This window comes from Oryzias latipes, chromosome 19, assembly GCF_053564925.1.
Source record: "Oryzias latipes strain Hd-rR chromosome 19, Olatipes_Hd-rR_3.1".
In the NCBI taxonomy this organism is placed as follows: domain Eukaryota; kingdom Metazoa; phylum Chordata; class Actinopteri; order Beloniformes; family Adrianichthyidae; genus Oryzias; species Oryzias latipes.
This window is the reverse complement of record NC_136255.1, coordinates 10,803,394-10,822,988: the sequence shown is the minus strand read 5'-3', so window position 1 is coordinate 10,822,988 and position 19,595 is coordinate 10,803,394. Positions and strand designations below refer to the sequence as shown.

At 39.6% G+C, this 19,595-nt stretch overlaps 1 protein-coding gene across 3 annotated transcripts in view; it reads left to right on the top strand.

The window, feature by feature from the left end:
* Window positions 1-9,770, top strand: part of tmem94 (transmembrane protein 94) — a 170,986-nt gene extending 161,216 nt beyond the window's left edge. For all 3 annotated transcript variants that reach the window (XM_078937017.1, XM_078937016.1, XM_078937018.1), the window contains 9 exons: window positions 9-198; window positions 1,570-1,647; window positions 1,719-1,804; window positions 1,892-1,973; window positions 3,721-3,884; window positions 5,024-5,118; window positions 6,367-6,460; window positions 6,540-6,710; window positions 9,004-9,770. In XM_078937017.1, coding sequence (XP_078793143.1) covers window positions 9-198; window positions 1,570-1,647; window positions 1,719-1,804; window positions 1,892-1,973; window positions 3,721-3,884; window positions 5,024-5,118; window positions 6,367-6,460; window positions 6,540-6,710; window positions 9,004-9,076 — 1,033 coding nt within the window. In that variant the 3' untranslated portion in view covers window positions 9,077-9,770. The remainder of the gene's footprint in view (window positions 1-8; window positions 199-1,569; window positions 1,648-1,718; window positions 1,805-1,891; window positions 1,974-3,720; window positions 3,885-5,023; window positions 5,119-6,366; window positions 6,461-6,539; window positions 6,711-9,003) is intronic.
* The last annotated feature ends 9,825 nt before the right edge of the window (window positions 9,771-19,595 follow it).

The following is a 19,595-nucleotide window of genomic DNA, read 5'->3' as shown; positions in this document are numbered from 1 at the left end:
TCCTGCAGCCTGGCTCTGGACCCTCTGTACCCATCTCAGTGCTCATGGGAGACCTTTGGTTACGCTACTGGAGGAGGGTTCAGCAGAGACGCTGAAGGCCTGTCCCCTCTGAAACTGTCGGGACAGTTGAACAGCCTGGGCTGCTCCGTGTCATTCCACCAAGGAGACAGCGTCAGCATGGTGAAGCTTATCGAGCAGGTCAGGCTCTCCCAGTCCCCCTCTTGCTATTTTTACTTTTCTATATTACTGTTTTACTTTCCGTTATTTATTTTTAGTCTATTTTATGCTCATTGATAATAAAAGAAAAATACTTAAAAACTTTGGCTTCTTCGTTTGTGAGGTATGAAGTGTAGCAAACATTTAGCCAGAAAGTTTAGGCAAACACTGAACAATACAGCAGACATTTGACTTTCAGTTGTTTTTCTACTTCAAAAATTGTCATGACTTTTTTTCAAATAAACTTTAGTTTACTCTTTTAGAGTCTAGATCAGAGGCCTGTATCCTTTAAATCGTAAATGTCAGGGGCGTGTAACCTTTAAATGGTAAATGGTGTATACTTGTATAGCGTTTTTCTACAGTCACAGACCCAATTACCCATTCACACACACATTAACACACTGGTGTCGAACACTGGCGCCAACCTTCCACCAGAGGAGAGGTGGGGTTCAGTGTCTTGCCTAAGGACACATGGACAGGCAAGGCAGGAATCGAACCAGAAATCTTCCGATCGGAGATCGACCGCCCTACCACGGCTGCATGGCTGCTCAACTAACCTTAACCTATTTTAACCTTGAAAGAGCCATCTGGACCAGTTTTTTACCTACCAAAAACCGCAAAACCTACCAAATCCTGTCTAAATGTTTAGAAAAATACACTTAATTTTGTTTTTGTGGCCATTAAGCCATTTATTTATGAAATGTAAGTTTACATAGTTAATGTAGTTGATGATTATAATTTCAGTGTGGTTTTTTTTCTTCTTTTTATATTAAATATAAACAACAATTTTGTAATATTTGTTTTTTTAACTATACATATAAATCTAATTATTTACCTTAAGAAATTTGAACTCTGAACAACAACTCTAAATTTTTGTGGATCAGAAGATTGATAAGAACCTTAAGCTTACCTTTAACCATCATTTTGTTCAGTTATCTGACATGTTAAAAACCTAAAGATTGAATATAAGTTTCTAATCTCAATCAGAAATACTTGTTTTTTTCTGATCCGAACCTTCTGAATGTCCATGGTAGTCTTCTATGATCACTCATACTGTGTTGCAAAAAGGCTGCCAAAAACCTCATTTTTGATTATTTCAAATTAAACCAACAGATTATCTATTAATTAAAAAAAAATGTTTATCTTTTTTTCTGATACAAAAAAATGTCTTTTGACTGTGAGTCCTTATGCTTGTATTACTTTAAGTCTTTTAAGGTTGTGCGATTATTCAGTCATTGCTTATTCGTCTGCAGCTCGTCTTTTAATCAAATTAAAAAATGTAATCACGTATATACACATATATTTGTGCATATATATATATGTTTTTCTATTCTTGTTGGTGTTTACCTTTAGGCCCGTCACACAACATCTGGGATCCGAAAGTGCTTCCTTTTTCTGCTGCAGTGTCAACTCAGTCTAGTCATCATCCAAGTAAGCCATCATGAACTTTCCTCCTGAGTTCTCTCAAAGCAGAATTTGATGGTTCTGTTGATTGGGTGCAGTTCCTGGCCTGCCTTGTCCAGCTCCCTCCACCCATGAACACTACCGACATCCTCTGGGTTTCCTGCTTCAGCTGCCCCTTACTCAGGTACCCCCCTGACTCTTCACAAGCAGACACATCAGGATTTCTTTGCAAAAGTCTGTTGTTGGTGTCAAACGGTTGTTGTTATTGCAGTGTTTCTCTCCTGGGAAAGCCTCCTGACAGTTCAGTGATGACTGTTGCTACAGGGAAAAACTTGGATTCAATCCCAAAGAAGGTCAGCCAGTTGACAGCCATCTTTCCTCTGAGACCACAGAAACACACGGGTGCATTTCAAAGAGGGATCAAAGGCTCAGCCAGTCCAGCATCAGCATCTGTTTCAGCTTTGAGGAAGAAGCTTTTGTAACTAGAGAATATGGAGTCCTATACTGTTCATAATAAATAAATAAATATTTAATTAAATAAATAAATATAACCTCATGCAAATACACAATCAACCAATAAATCTCTCATAAATATATAATGTTTTTAGCCTGATAGCCACATGGAGCGGTTGCCTGCGCTTATCTCAGTAACAATGCATGGATGCACAATATACATGGAGTGTTAAAAGATCAGGTTTATTTATTTTTAATTGTTTCACATGATAACAATGTTTCCATGTTTGAGTTCATGAGATCATCCCAGAGAGAGTCCCTGCTTCAGGTCCTGCAGTCAAACTAGGTCTTAAATCACGTGTAAATCAGAGCGCCCAGGCAGCGCGAGAGTGTATGTGTGAGCGCAAGTTAAGGGTCTGTTGCCCAGTCCCCCGGAAAAGTAATAGTAAAAAAAGGTTTCCACCAAAGTACAGAGCCTGATTCTTGGAGTAAGCCCTGGCTGGAGAATTGCTCAATCAATCCCGGATCTCCGCTGCGTTTTCCGACCACGGTCAGAAACGTCATCGCAGGAAAGGTTCAAAATATTCCCGGGAGCGAAAAATAAAATCAGAGGACCTGATTATAATCATTGTCTCAATGAAAATAGAAAAATATCATAAGGTTCAGGAGGCCTGAGCAGGCTTGTTCCGCTTTGCGCAGCTCGCCTCCCGCGGGCCGACACAGTGTGAGGCACGATGTGAGCTTTGAGAGTGAATGGCGTAAGAATGAGGAGTGTTTCAACGGGGGACTTATAGACGTGGACGACCGGAGCTCCTCTGTGGTTTGGTCCACACAAACCGTCAAACTACAAAAACAGAGTTGTCAATGTTTGGTGCAGCAGACAGATTGTTTGTCTCTATTTGATCTATAATGTCAGCAAAGCTGCGCGGATATCGCTGAAATATGTCATCTCTTTGACTGGTACACCGCTAAGCGGGTATCGAGGAATAAGAGTCGATTTCCATGGATGAGCCAATGAGCGTTTAGATCCCGCCCACTTTCACTGATTGACAGATAGACTCATTCTCCTGAAAAAGCTCTTCATGAAATAAATAAGCCATTGTGAAAAACACCAACATGAAATAAAAACAAAGCTACTTTGGAAAATATTGATTTTGAAATACGAGCTTCTGAAAAAAGACGGAATCATAATAATATTCCACATGATTAAAAATGAATATTTAAAAATGCTATTTTAAAATGAACAGGTTTTTAAAGCAAAATGAAATATATTGCATAATATAATGGCTAATTTAAAATCAGTGTGCAGGTTTTTCACAATTTCATGATCTTTTTATATATTTATGAGAGATTTATTGGTTGATTGTGTATTTGCATGAGGTCATATTTATTTATTTGATTAAATATTTATTTATTTAATAATGAACAGTATAGGACTCCATAAGAGAAACCAAGAAAAGAATGTTTGCAATTAATCTTCATGCTGTCAGATTACAAATAGTTTAAATATTTACAGAGCCTTAATCAGCTGATTTTATGAGCTGTATGAAGAAACTGTGGAATAATTGCATTGAAATAAACCTTGTGAATGCGTCTTTACATTTTCTAACCGAGTTTTAAAGTAGCTATTTCTCTTTCTTCACTCAGACGCAGAACTACTTCCTGGGCTGTTTCCTGTTTAAGTTCGGCCTAACGGTGTGTGCCTACTTGCTGGCCTTTGGCTTCACCCTGCAGGCTGTATGCCCCCCTGACGCCAACATGACGTTGGCTGATAACAGTACACCCACCTGCCGCTCCATCTTCACACCCAGGTACTGAGGCAGAAGTGTTTCATTCCACAGGTTATGTACACTTTTCCTCAGACCAGGCATGTGCACCCTCTTTGCCTCGCAATAAAAAGTGCCCTCTGGCTTTTTTTGTATTACCATTAATACATTTCTGTTAGCGATACAAGAAAAAAATGTGGTATTTTATCTAACCTATTTTCTTGTAATACGGGGGTTCTGATCTGCCGCTTCCGTCTTTGCGGCTATGCTCGGACTCAGAGCAGCCAGAGAGAGTTAGGGACAGCGATAAAAAGATTCCTCCCCACGTAGAACTTAAGAGACGTGACAGTGAAGCCACTTGAACCTGTGAGTTCTGGTCTAACAAGTCACCGTCCACTGATTTAATGAGCTTAAATGTGGTTCATATTTTAGAAAAACTCTCTATATTAGTGAAGGAGTCACTTTTTACTTTAGCCAGACGTCCGAGCGGCACATTAATTCAACACAAAGCAGATCGTGCAGGCACAGGAAGTTGGGTACTAAATTCAAAACAAAACACTGAGGGCAGGAAGTTGGGTACTAAATTCAAAATAAAACACTGGTGGAATTTTCAAAATAAATTAACAGTATTTATGGCGTTTTCATAGTTTCCTAACTATGGGTCTGATGCTAAATTTAACTGTTTAATGTAATATTTTCTGGTTAGAATTGCCCTCTTTAAACTCTGCATTATTTAGTTTTTCAAATCTTCTGTATTAAAATATTTCCAGTCACAACAAATGCTGTGTTAATTATAAAAGATTTCAGCATTCTGGTGATAAAATTTGTAGAATGTCTGTGTTAAAAATATTACCATCTGTATTAAACTTGATTTATGTTGATTATGCCTGCTAAACAATGCCAGCATAAATAGCCTCCAATGTTTTATTGCTTTGATGTCTTCCAAGTCCATGATAAAGTGAACAAAGTCATCTTGACAATATGTTGTTTACATGAAAAAAATGACAGTTGTTTCATTTTCACCTACAGTAGCTACGTATATATTTATCTATTAGTACTTATTTTAAGTATTGTTTAAAGGACAAAAAAAATGTGTTTTTGTTGCCTTTTTCTGACTTTGAGCCCCAGCCCCTCTAAAATCCTTTCCATGTCCCTACATTAGACCTTTTTTTTTCTGCTGACAGCTTGTCAAATGAGTCTCCAGACTGGTTCACCAATCTGTCCAGTGGACTCCTGCTGACTCAGAAGGTCATGGCCAGTTTTTTCGTGTTGCACACAGGTGAGATCTCCTGCAGGTGGAGCTTGGATCGTCATCATAAAGCAAATAACCTATGTCAACCTATTGTTTGGTTTCTCTTCTTCTGCCCCCTTCTTATTGGATTAAGTGTTCAGACATACTTGGTCACCAAGTTAGGCAGAATAGTTAGGAGGAAAAATAATATTATTTATTTGACATTCAAGCCGAAGACCTTAAATAACTATTTTAATTTTTCCAGCTTAATGCTTCCATGTTCTTTGGGAGCCAAAAAGTGGGACTTACCTTGGGTTGACACAAGACCAACACTGCAAAAACCTTAATAATATATAATAATAGGAAAAAAAACACTAAACTTAAGAAGAAATTCACTACTAAGTAGTAAATCGGTCTATACAAAATACGCCTAAAAAGCTGCTATATAAAACTAGTTAAAATTGAATGTCATACACACTGAAAATTGTTTGGTTTTTTTTGCTAGAGTGAGCAAATCGTATTTCTTGAGTTTTTATTTACCTAATTTGAGTTTGTTTTGAATACAGTGACTAAAAACTATTGTAATAAGCGGAAATGACTAATTTTAGAAAATAACGTGAACAAAATGAGAAAAATTGGCCCATCCTAATAAATCATCATAAAATCTAAACCATGCACTTATTCTTAGAACATAATTGGAAATTTTTGTTTTCAAAATAATCACAGTGAACTTATCAACATTAATCGAACTTAAATAAAAAAAGTCTAAAAATAAAACCAAAAATTACGGTAAAATTTGAGTTTTTTTTGTCTTAAATCAAGTTTAAATCAAGAGTTTGACTTAAATCAAGAATTTGGACAAATAGAAATTGGCTCAATTAATAATTTCCTTATTTCTGGATCCTTTGTTCCTAACAAGACAAAAAATCTTGTCTGTCCTGATACAGAGAAAAGCTTGGAAAGAGATGTTAAAAGAACTTAAACCTGTTAAAATATCTTGAATTTCTAAAAACAAGGTTTTAAATCGTTTCCAGTATCAAATTGTTTTGCAGCGAACAAAGCAAATTTAAAAATGCAGTTTTGCACATTTTGAAGTTCAAGCCCTGAAATTTTGCTGCCATTGACCTGCAAATTACACTTGAATGTAGCTTAGAGCTTGCCCGAAAGTCATAGTGCTGCTGATGATAAAAAGATTGAGACAGAGAGCAAGTGTACAAACCATTTACTGCTGATTTTGGCAGATTTCACCCATTTGATGGAAGTGAGTAGAAATCTTCTTTCCTGAAATGTTTCTAGTGGTGATCTCTCTGAGCTATGTGCACCGCTCCCAGCCTCTTTGGAGGAGAAGTCCCTTCAGCAACACCTGGTGGTGCCTCACTGTTCCTGTCGTGTAAGTTGGCGTCAAATGCTCGCTTCTCTTCTCTGTTTGGACGTTCTGTCTCAGGTCCCCCCCCCTGCTGTTTCTTCAGACTGATTGGCCAGGTCATCCAGGCTACTCTGGATTACCAGCTGTGGAAGGACCGGGGCAGTGCCCTGACCTTCCATTTGGGTCAGATCCCTCTGGAGTCCTGGCTGGTGGCATCCCTGTCACCACTGCTTGTGATAGTAGTCAATGAGGTGGGAAAGCTGCACGAGATACGGTACGAAAACGTCTATTGTTTCTAGTCCTGAAAAAAGTTCGGACTTAAAGTTTTTGTGGAAGAAAAAATGTTTGATAGTTTTCCATAGCCTTCTCAGTTGTTCATTGCTAAATAAAAACCTTTTAAACCTGACCTTTTATCTTCAACCAGTTATCAACACAAAATGTGTCATTGTTCAGCTGATTGATAAAATACTTTTTTTTAGTTTTGTACAATTTTAAAATTTTTTCTACTTTCATTTCAGACAAAAATTAAAAACACCATGTTTGCCTGAGTAACAACGTTCTTCTGAAGGCTGATGTTATTTGCACGTATTTACGTGCAACCAGCACATAAAGTGATGGAAATTCATGTTGGCCAGACTTAATACATGCAGGCAAGATGCGCATTGCTGGATTCCCCCCACGTGTTTTAAATGTGTCCTAGGCTGCATTTTGTTATTGGCCGGACGTATTCAAAGTTAAACTTAAAGTTAAAGTCTCATTATCTGTCACACACATAGGTGTGCATTTAATCCATCCCCTGGAGGAGTGGTGAGGAGCAGAAACAGCCACACTGAGGAACAATTTGGTGGTTTAACCGCAACCGTAATCTGAACTCTAACCCTTCCTCTAGGTTTGTCCTTCCAAGAAAAAAGTTTAGGGCTGGCCGCAGATATTTAGAAAGTTACGTGCTAACAGACACTTTCTTTTCTAAAATGTCCCTTTTTTGTTTTTTTTCCTGTTTTGGACAGTTTTTCAACTTTTAAAACAGGCCTGGCGATGAATATGGGGGAGATTCATTTGAACAACAGCATAAAGAATGATTAACACAGTCTGAAAACACAATTAGAGTTTGAAACCAGGCCAGAAAGATCTGTATCAGTTGCAGAACTGTAAGGTAGAAGTACGAAAAAGTAAAGTCAAACAGCAGGTTAAATAAATTCAGTAATTCAGTTCAATAAATAAATGAATATTAAAGTTTATCAATAGTAAAGAGACCTGACAGAAAACATCAAACGGTGAACCACAAAGATTTTTAGCTTAGGGTTGTAATGTTTTTGTAAAATTAGAAATAAACATTTTCACAACTACCAGCTTTATCAGAATTTGCGCTTTCTGAAGGTTGGGGAGAGTTTTAAAGCTGGATTGAGTTTCATCTGCCACAGCAAACATAATAAACAAGAGGAGGTGCAGATTTAGTCATTTTGAGATATCTTATGGCACCCTTCAATGGACTGTCTAGACAAACTTGATTTTTGTCTAGTATTTAAAAAAAAAGTTAAGTTATCAAAAGGTACATCAGAAAGTCAATCATTTAAAAGTTGAATGTGAGTGAATTATACATTTCTGTAAATTACCAATAACACTTCTGGGAAAAAAAGTTTTACTAAAAGCTCCTGCCAATGTTTGGAAAAAAAATTCACAGACATTGGAAACAAAAATAAGATGATGTGGAAAAAACGCTAAAACATATCTGGGGTTAAATCATACATTCAAATGATCTCTTTATATCATTTTTGGGACTTGTGAACACAATCAAGATAAGTGGTTCTGTCACAGTGTAGTGTGACTAGAGCGAACTTTTTTACATAGCAGGGAGACATCCAAAAAGTTAAGGAATAGGATTCTTTATTTCACGGGAATCCCACATTGGGGAAGTATTCAATATTGACTAGTATGAACAGTTTATTTTGTTTGTGAGTCAATTTTTCAACTACAAAGTTGGGCGCAATACAGTGAAGTCTGCGTCAACTTGCATTACTGCAATATACTGGTATGAGTTTGTTTTAAAAATAATGAGTCTTTAAGATGTTTTTAAACATTATTTAGGGTGAGTTGTTGAGAAATTGTTATTGTCTGGGGTGTTTGTACTTTGACGGTCCCTGCCTTTTTTCTGTATCACCAGACAAAAATAAACAGTTCATACAGGTCAATATAACTACTTCCAAAATTTGCTCTATAACGTTTGTGGATAAAGTAAGTCGGAAGAAGAAAACAGACTGGTGATGACATGATGATCACTAACAAAATGGAACATGTCTATGGCACAGACACATTGTGGCTTTTCAACTTTTAATTGCAGATCATCTTGTAGTTTTCATAAGCAGATGAGGATAGTTAGTTGTAGTTCTTTTGATTTTGTAAGAAGAAGATAATTAAACAAGAAAATATCAGAACAAAAGTCAGGTAAAGAATTTGAATTATGATCACTAATACGTAAAAAACGTATGTAAATTCTCTGATTTAGTGGACTTTACAGGGTAAAGATGGAAAATGTTTAGATTTTGTTTGTTTGTTTGTTTGTTTTTTAGGGTGCGTGTGCGTTACCAGAAGAGACAAAAGCTGCAATTTGAGACAAAGCTGGGGATGAACTCTCCGTTCTAACGCTCAGAGGATTTTGCTGCTGCCTCTGTGATGGTTGGGGTTGACGACTCGCGCTGTGGAACATCAGGAGCAAAAAACTTAATCTGTTTGTGGCAAACAGGAAATAGGAAAACTGCAGCAAAAAAAAAAGTTCATGTCCACTAAAATAACAATTACCAGAACCGTTTTTATTCTGATTCATATGTCTGATGTCTTGTGGAACAGCTTTTTCTTCTGGAGGTGGAGAAAAACTATCAATGGCATTTTTTTTGCAAGAATGTGCAGTGTATCACTCGTCCACTGAAACACACCAGACAAAAAAATGAAATAATTCAATGCATGGATTGAAGTAAAAAGTAAAATGCTTTAACCTACAATTGATTCAGGCAAAGAATTTTCGATCTGAAAAAGCAGCATTTACTGTACGTTCTTTGACTACTTTTATTATTTACTGAGGTTAGCACAGAGTTATGTTAGCTAACCTGAAATTAAGAGGAAAATTTGGTTCAGTTGTCGTTTACACAGGGATTCATACTTTTATATTCTTGCCAAATGTTTATGCAAATATTTTTTTTTTATTTTAGACCAGCAGTAATGTCATGTGTTTTTAGGATTTTTTTCCCCAAAACTTTCTTGTAATGTGGTTCAAAGATGTTATCATCATTCTTTACTACTGACATCACAGGCATTCAATAAAGTTTTGTCATATTCAAAATATGAATACTTCTTGAAACCGTCATTTTGTGGACAAAATTGTGTGTTCTTGTCCATGAGGTTTATGGGTTTTGAAATTTAAACAGACGACAAAGCAGTTTTATTGTTGAAAATTTTAGCTGCAGGAACAATGTTCACATGACCTCACCCTTACGTTGAAGCATTATCCCTCCAATGGCAAAAGCGGAAAGGATTTTACGTCTGCCAGGGACGCCGGTGAAACTACAGCCAAAAAATATATATATAGATAAATAAAATAGTTCAGCACGCATAAGAAAAAAGTTCCGCCCGCTGTATTGTGGGGTCCGTGTGACCCAACCCTTAAATAGAGGTGTTCTTTCTCCAAAGGCAAAGGTGGGTGGACAGGATTTTCCAACTACCAGAGACGCCAGCCAGGGACGCCAGTGAAAGACTAATAATAATAAAATGTTCCCCACTCTGTCTTTAGGGACAGACACACAATAACAAAAAAGTTCCTCCCGCTGTCTGGTGGGGTCCATGTGACCCCACCCTAAAGTCAGAGCGTTATCCCTCAAATGGCGAAGGTGGACAGAATTTTACGTCTGCCAGAGATACACCTGAAGTTTCAGACAAAACGAAAAAGCGAAATAGTATAGTTACTATTTATTGGTCCCCATCGTGGGACTAATAAAGCAATATCTTATCTTTTAATATATTTGTAAAAATAGTTTTTTTAATTGTAAATTATATTTTTGTTGGATATCAGTTAGTGGTGGGATAGAATAGCATATTGTTTTTTTATTGTTGTTAAACATCTCCAAATGTTCAACTAAAATCCAATGTGTCGTTCAGGCAAAGTGATATTAAAAGCAAAAGGCTGTAAACTAAATAATCACTGAAAAAACAATATCCAAACTTTAAACAATATAAAAGAAACAAAAACACCATCAAACCCACCATCACACATACTTCTCCCTACTTCTTCAAATATGAGGAGCTTTTATCATTATTTAGTGCCCTTACATTCATAAGATAAAAACTTTTTTCAATTTATAGTTAAATAAGTTATTTATGTCTGTCTGAAACCAAACCATCAAGCTCCTTTTTTCATGATTAGTGATACTGTAAATCCTGCTCAGTACAGTTGCAAGACACTTGTGACCATTTTACCGTTTACCCTGTTTTTAATCACTGCTATCATGTACTTGCTGTCTCTTGACCATTTAGAGAAACCTTTCTTCATTCCCTCTACATCTCTTGCATTTTCTGTTTTAATATTAATATTAACAATAATACATTTTATTTAGAATGCGCTTTATATTTTGGGTAAAATCTCAAAGCGCTAAAGGTCTCGGTTGTTTTTTCTTTTTCCTTTCCATCTTTAGTGCGCTGTCATCGGATGACATATATTTAAATCGTGTGAGTCAAATAAAAATAAAAATTAAAGCTACAAGTAGCATTTAGCGGGCCCGAGCACGTGCGACCGCCTGGCACAAGCGACCGCCCCGTGAGCAACGCCCTGCTCGAGCCATTCTCGTCGTTCTTTCTTGTCCACTCTGGAGCTCCAAGCTAAAGTTAATAGGAAAGCAGCCTGTGTGTGTGTGTGGGGGGGGGGGGGGGGGGCTGTAATCTGTTGCCTTAAGGGACAAAAACTTTTGCATATAGCATGAACGAGTGAGTGAATGAGCAACGCCCTGCTCGAGCCGTTTTGTGTCGTTCTTCCTTCTGCATCCTGGACCTGCAAGCCACATTTAACATGACAGCAGAAGGTGGTGGTGGTGGTGGGGGGGGGGGGAATGGGGGCTGTAATCTGTTTCCTGTAAGGACTGATATTTTTGCATATATTGTGAAAAAAAAAATTCAAACGAAGCTTTGTTTAGTCCTGCTCATTTTATCATCCAGAAGGCCTTTTCAGATTAAAAAGTTGTCAATCAAGCAATGATGATAATCACTAACACTGTACCTAAAGATGTGAAAAATAGAAGTGATCTAATTTCCACTACAATGCCTAGACATGTGTCAGCTATGTTTGATAACTTGGCCGATCAGGTGGACAGGGATCTTGCGAAGCGCATGTGGTTTTGCATCCAGTTTGAAGATTCTCTAGACAGCAGCAGTGCAGCGCAGCTGTGTGTTTGTTTTTGTTTTTTTGTTTTTCTTTACATCAAGAGAAGAACTCTTGACAGAACTGCCCTTACAAACAAATATAGGAGGAGTTGAAATGTATAACACGGTAAAGAAGTTTTTGTGCAGAAAAAGGGACCATTAGAAAAGCTGGTAGCAGTGACTGCAGACGGGGCTCCTGCTATGATCAATAGACAAACAGGTTTCATCACTCACTGTAAAGCTGACCCAAGCTTTCCAAAATGTCTGCATTACTGCTGCTTCATTCACCAGTAGGCCTTAAGTGTAAAAGTGATTGGCTCTGGACATTAAGTTGGAGATATGTAGGAGGCATCTCATTCTGAAATCTCAGCCTCGTGATACAAACGGCTGATTTTTTTATGAATTTTTAATTATCTGACTACAACGCAATCAACCACTTCCTGCGCAGGCACCGTCAGGTGTACACCCATGAAACTCTAAACGATGAGAGAAGACCCTTGTGAGTATCTCCTGTTGTAATTTTATGAACATCGGACAAAGCACAGAGAAAAAACAGGGCATAATGTGCCCCATGCAATAACTAGGTGGCGCTATAGAGCTCGTCCAAAGTTGTCATATCCATGGGTTAAAAATGGAAGCTTCATCATATCCATTGAATTTCAGTGAGATTGGACAAGGAATGTGCACGTGAGAGCAAGCTTTATGCATGGCGAGACGCCCAAATTCACCGCTCTGTCACGACCACACCCCCGCTTTGAAAGATATGGCTTTTTATCAGAGTAAACTTCAATGGCTTTTCAACAGGTGGACGTCATTTTGAGGTGTGTTTGCTCATCCTACTTGGAACAGTGATGCTCCAAGTAAAACATGTCATTTCCTGTTGCCAGCAGGTGGCGCTACACCTTTTCCAGATTTTTCCACTGCAGATGTGTTCAGAGTCAGACTACAATCATGCATATTAATTTTGGATCAGATTAGATTATGCATGGCTGAGTAATGGCCATTTTTCTTTTCATGGCGTGTTTTCGAAATGACCTCCAATTTTGACGTGCCGCCACGGTCACAAACAACCGTAAAAACTTAAAAGCTTCGCAATTTAACATCGGACATGTATTTAGTTTACAAAACCAAAGTTTGGAGTCATTATTCACAAATCTCTAGGAGGAGTTCGTTCTAGAAGGAGGCCTGCAAGTGACCAAAATACAGCAAAAATGACATATTGACACCAATATAGCAGACTTCCTGTTTAACTGACAGCTTGGTACCAAGAGACTTTTTTGTAGGTTTTCATTTGATGAAAATGTCCTGTAAAAATCAAGCTTGTATGTTAAAGAACATGGCGGGGCTCGCGAAAACAAACATTGTAGGTGGCGCTATTGAGCCGTTTTTGTGCACCCATGCGAGTGCTGTATATCTAAGTTGGAGATATGTATGGGGGAATCTCATTCTGAAATCTCAGCCTCGTGATACAAACGGCTGATTTTTTATGAATGTTTAATTATCTGACTGCAACGCAAACAACCACTTCCTGTTTGGCGGTGGCTTGCGCAGGCACCATCAGGTGTACACCCATGAAACTTTAAACGATGAGAGAGAACCCTTGTGAGTATCTCCTGTTGTAATTTTATGAACATCGGAAAAAGCACAGAGAAAATATAGGTCAGAATGTGACAAAAAATGTATTTGTCAATATCTAGGTGGCGCTATAGAGCTCGTCCAAGATTGTCATATCCATTGGTTCAGAATGGAAGTTTCATCACCTCCATCGAATTTCAGTGAGATTGGACAAGGAATGTGCACGTGAGAGCAACTCTTGTGTGCACGGCGAGACGCCCAACTTCGCCGCTCTGTCACGACCACACCCCTGCATTGAAAATTATGTTTTTTTATGAGAGTAAACTTCAATGGCTTTTCAACAGGTGGACGTCATTTTCAAGTGTGTCGGCTCATCTTACTTGGAGCAGTGATGCTCCAAGTCAAACATGTCATTTCCTCTTGCCAGCAGGTGGCGCTACACCTGTACCGGATTCTTTTACTGCAGATGTGTTCAAAGTCAGACTACAATCATGCACATCAATTTTGGATCAGATTGGATTATGCATGGCTGAGTAATGGCCATTTGTCTTTTCATGGCGTGTTTTCGAAATGACCTTGAAATGCGACACGCCGCCACGGTCACAAACATCCGTAAAAACGTAAAAGCTTTGCAATTTAACATCGGACATGTATTTAATTTACAAAACCTAAGTTTGGAGTCATTGCTCTCAAATCTCTAGGAGGTGTTGGTTCTAGAAGGAGGCCTACAAATGTCCAAAATAGAGCAAAAATGACATATTGACACCAATATACCAGACTTCCTGTGCGACTGACAGCTTGGTACCAAGAGACTTTTTTGTAGGTTTCCATTTGATGAACATGTCCTGAAAAAATCAAGCTTGTATGTTAAAGCATATGCGGGGGCTCGGGACAAATGTCACTGTAGGTGGCGCTGTCGAGCCGTTTTTGTGCGCGCATGCCAATCTCCTGTAAAATACGAAATTTTTCGCGACTCCTGATGTTTGTGCCAAATTTGGTGAGTTTTGGGGTATGTTAAAGGCCTCAAAAAAGCGACTCTTCCGTCGGAAGAAAAAGAATAATAATAATTAAAGCTACAAGTAGCATTTAGCGGGCCCGAGCACGTGCGACCGCCTGGCATGAGCGACCGCCCCATGAGCAAAGCCCTGCTCGAGCCATTCTCGTCGTTCTTTCTTGTCCATTCTGGAGCTCCAAGCTAATGTTAATATGAAAGCAGCCTGTGGAGGGTGGGTGGGGGGACTGTAATCTGTTGCCTTAAGGGACAAAGAATTTTGCATATAGCATTAACGAATGAGTGAATCAGCAACGCCCTGCTCGAGCCGTTTTGTGTCGTTCTTCCTTCTGCATTCTGGAGCTGCAAGCTACATTTAACATGACAGCAGCCTGTCGGTGGAAGGTGGGGGTGGGGGGGGCTGTAATCTGTTTCCTTTAAGGACTGATATTTTTTCATATATTGTGAAAAAAAAAATTCAAACGAAGCTTTGTTTAGTCCTGCTCATTTTATCATCCAGAAGGCCTTTTCAGATTAAAAAGTTGTCAATCAAGCAATGATGATAATCACTAACACTGTACCTAAAGATGTGAAAAATAGAAGTGATCTAATTTCCACTACAATGTCTAGACATGTGTCAGCTATGTTTGATAACTTGGTATCAGGTGGACCGGGATCTTGCAAAAGCGCATGTGGTTTGGCATCCAGTTTGAAGATTCTCTAGACAGCAACAGTGCAGCGCAGCTGTGTGTTTGTTTGTTTTTTTGTTTTTCTTTACATCAAGAGAAGAACTCTTGACAGAACTGCCCTTACAAACAAATATAGGAGGAGTTGAAATGTATAACACGGTAAAGGAGTTTTTGTGCAGAAAAAGGTACCATTAGAAAAGCTGGTAGCAGTGACTGCAGACGGGACTCCTGCTATGATCAATAGACAAACAGGTTTCATCACTCACTGTAAAGCTGACCCAGACTTTCCAAAATGTCTGCATTACTGCTGCTTCATTCACCAGTAGGCCTTAAGTGTAAAAGTGATTGGCTCTGGACACTAAGTTGGAGATATGTAAGACGCCTCTCATTCTGAAATCTCAGCCTCGTGATACAAACGGCTGATTTTTTATGAATTTTTAATTATCTGACTGCAACGCAATCAACCACTTCCTGTTTGGTGGTGGCTTGCGCAGGCACCGTCAGGTGTACACCCATGAAACTTTAGACGATGAGAGAAGACCCTTATGAGTATCTCCTGTTGTAATTTTATGAATGTCGGACAAAGCACAGAGAAAAGATAGGTCAGAATGTGACATAAAATGTATTTGTCAATATCTAGGTGGCGCTATGGAGGTCGTCCAAGATTGTCATATCCATTGGTTCAGAATGGAAGCCTCATCACCTCTATTGAATTTCAGTGAGATTGGACAAGGAATGTGCACGTGAGAGCAACTTTTGTGTGCATGGCGAGACGCCCAACTTCGCCGCTCTGTCACGACCACACCCCCGCATTGAAAGTTATGGCTTTTTATCAGAGTAAACATCAATGGCTTTTCAACAGGTGGACATCATTTTGAGGTGTGTCGGCTCATCCTACTTGGAGCAGTGATGCTCCAAGTAAAACATGTCATTTCCTTTTACCAGCAGGTGACGCTACACCTATTCCAGATTCTTCCACTGCAGATGTGTTCAAAGTCAGACTACAATCATGCATATCAACTTTGGATAATATTGGATTTTGCATGGCTGAGTAATGGCCATTTTTCTTTTCATGGCGTGTTTTCAAAATGACCTCCATTTTCGACGCGCCGCCACGGTCACAAACAACCGTAAAAACGTAAAAGCTTCGCAATTTAACATCGGACATGTGTTTAGTTTACAAAACCAAAGTTTGGAGTCATTATTCACAAATCTCTAGGAGGAGTTCGCTCTAGAGTGAGGCCTGCAAATGTCCAAAATGAAGCAAAAATGACATATTGACCTCAATATATCAGACTTCCTGTGCGAGTGACAGGTGGGTCCTTTCAGACTTTTTTGTAGGTCTCCATCTGAAGAACATGCCCTGTAAAAATCAAGCTTGTACGTTAAAGCGTATGCGGGGCGTCGGGACAAAAGTCACTGTAGGTGGCGCTATCAAGCCGTTTTTCTGCGCCCATGCCAATCTCCTATAAAATACGAAATTTTTCGCGACTCCTGATGTGTGTGCCAAATTTGGTGAGTTTTGGGGTATGTTAAAGGCCTCAAAAAGGCGACTCTTCCGGTAGAATAATAATAATAATAATAATAATTAAAGCTACAAGTAGCATTTAGCGGGCCCGAGCACGTGCGACCGCATGGCACGAGCGACCGCCCCGTGAGCAACGCCCTGCTCGAGCCATTCTTGTCGTTTTTTCTTGTCCATTCTGGAGCTCCAAGCTATTGCTATCACTGTCCCTAAGGATGAGAACAATAGAACTCATTCAATTTCCACTACAATGTCTAGATGAGTGTCAGCTATGTCTGATAACTTGGCCAATTAGCTGGACCGGGATCTTGCAAAGTGCAGGTGGTTAACGTCCAGTGTGATGAGTCTGTGGACGGCAACAGTACAGCATAGCTTTTGGTTTCCACAAGAGAAGAATACCTGACACATCTGCCCTAACAGACAACTACAAGAGGAGTTGAAATGTATAACACGGTGAAGGAGTTTTTGTGCAGAAAAAAGGTACAATTAGAAAAGCTGGTAGCAGTGACTGCAGATGGGACTCCTGCTATGATCAATAGACAAACAGGTTTCATCACTCACTGTAAAGCTGACCCAGACTTTCCAAAATGTCTGCATTACTGCTGCGTCATTCACCAGCAGGCCTTATGTGCAGAAGTGATTGGCTCTGGACATATAATGACTCTTATTCTGAAAATCGTAAACAACCTCAGCTGCAAAGCAAAACAGCACAGGATTTTTAAGGTGCTATTGGAGGAGATGTCTGTTGAATATGGTGAATATGAACATTGTGAATCTGAACTTGCATTCTTGACTGACATTACTGGAAAACTAAACCACTTGATCTGCGAGCTGCAAGACAATGGCAAAACTATTTTTTTTTGACCAGCCTGCCTGAGCCAGTGTTTTTCTTGTGGGGATCTTTTCTGCCAGGGCTTGTCAGCTTGGTCAGTGGATGTTGCTGCAGTTGTCTCCCTTGCTGGGACAGCTGGAGTTAAACACAGCAGCTCACGGCTCTGAAGTGGACCCCGTTGCTGTCCCAGTCTGGATGGGCACTGTGGCGATGTTCCAATGGCCAGGCTGGCTCCTGGTATAAAGAGATTCCCAAATACCATTTCCTAACCGCAGAGCCAAGGATGTGTTTGCATGTTTAGGTCAAGAATGTGATGGACAGCTTCATGTTGTCTAAACATGCCACCCTGTTATTAATCCAGTTGATATGGTTCTCCATCTGTGTCTAGGTGATAGAAAAGCATTTTTTTATATTTAGAGCTCTAAGCAAACAAACAGTTGTCTATATAAAAGAGCTTTTACAATTGTGCACTTTTAGCAGGTCTCTGAGTTCATGTGACCAATGTATGGTGGATTTTCACAGACCTTGTTTAAAACTGAAGGTGAGAGAGACTTAGAGAAATGGCTTCATTGTTCTGGAGTACTTTGTTTCATCCACAGAAGAGTAGAATTGGTGATTGATTTTGAAAAGCTGCTGAAAAAAGTATCTTTTTCAAATTGCAATTTCTAACTTGGGTTTTACATTTTGTGTTCCATTTTTTGTGCTTTAATTGGGAAGCATTTGTTATTTGTTTGGTGTTTTTAAGGTTCTGCAAATATACACATCATTTTTTAGAGACATTTGTTATCAGTTGTGTTTGTTGATTTGTAGTTTAATTTCATTGGATGTATAGATGTCGTGTGGGGGGGAGGCTCGAGAGCAGGTAGGACCCAGGCGCAGAGACGGGAGGCAAACGGGTTCAGGGCAAGTGGATTTATTTAACTAACAAAAAGCGCTGCAGAGCAGGATGACAAAACTAAAAACAAAAACTTACTGTGGCATGGCAAGGGACATGGACGCTAGACAAGAAGACGTGATCAACATGAGCAGAAGTTAATGGACCAGCACAGGAGGAAGGCAGAGACAAGACTTATATACAGACAGGGCAGACAAGACACAGGTGAACACGATTAGGGCAGATGGGGACCAAAGGAAGTAAAACTCAAGAAACATGACAAGACAGGAAACCTTTCAAAATAAAACAGGAAACAGAACCAAACAAGGCAGAACAAGAACTAAAGCGAAAAACAAGACAACAAACTGAAACCATGACAATAGAAAGGAAAAGAAGTTCAAACATTGATTATAAAAAAGGATATAAGAGATAAAAAAAAAGAAAAAGGAAAAGAAAAAAGATAAAATATTGATTTAATTGCATTTTGAATGAATAAAAAACAATGATTAATAGAATCAGAATCAGAATCAGAAATCAGAAAAAGTTTTATTGCCAGGTTCAGTAGAGCGCACTTTACAAAACGAGGAATTTGACTTGGTGTATAGTGCAATTAAGAATAAGTTAAAAATTAAGTTAACAACAACAACACACTATATACAGTAGAGTAAGGTGAAGTAAAGTGGGAGCACAGATGGGCTGGGATGGTGGGGCCTGTAAGTGTCACCGACAGTCCTTTGGTGGGCGGGGGGGGGGGGGGGTCACCTGGGGGAGTTGGGGTTCTGTTCAGCAGGCTGGCTGCAGTGGGGAAGAAGCTGTTCTTGTGGCGCGAGGTCCTGGTCCTGATGGACCGGAGCCTCTTGCCAGAAGGGAGGGGCCGAAAGAGATTATGGATGAGAGGGGTTGGCTACAATCCTGGCTGCCCGCCTCCAGGTCCTGGAGATGTGCAGCTCCTGGAGAGACGGGAGGTGGCAGCCGATCACCTTCTCTGCTGAGTGGATGACGCGTTGCAGCTTGGCCTTGTCTCTGGCCGTGGCCGCAGCGAACCAGACTGTGATGGAGGACGTGAGGGTGGATTCGATGATGGCGGTGTAAAAGTCTACCAGCATCTTTTCAGGGAGGTGAAACTTCTTCAGCTGCCTCAGGAAGTACATCCTCTGCTGGACCTTCTTAGTGATGGAGCTGATGTTCTGCTCCCACTTGAGGTCCTGGCTGATGATGGTTCCCAGGAAGCAGAAGGACTCCACAGAGGTCACCGGGGAGTCACAGAGGATGA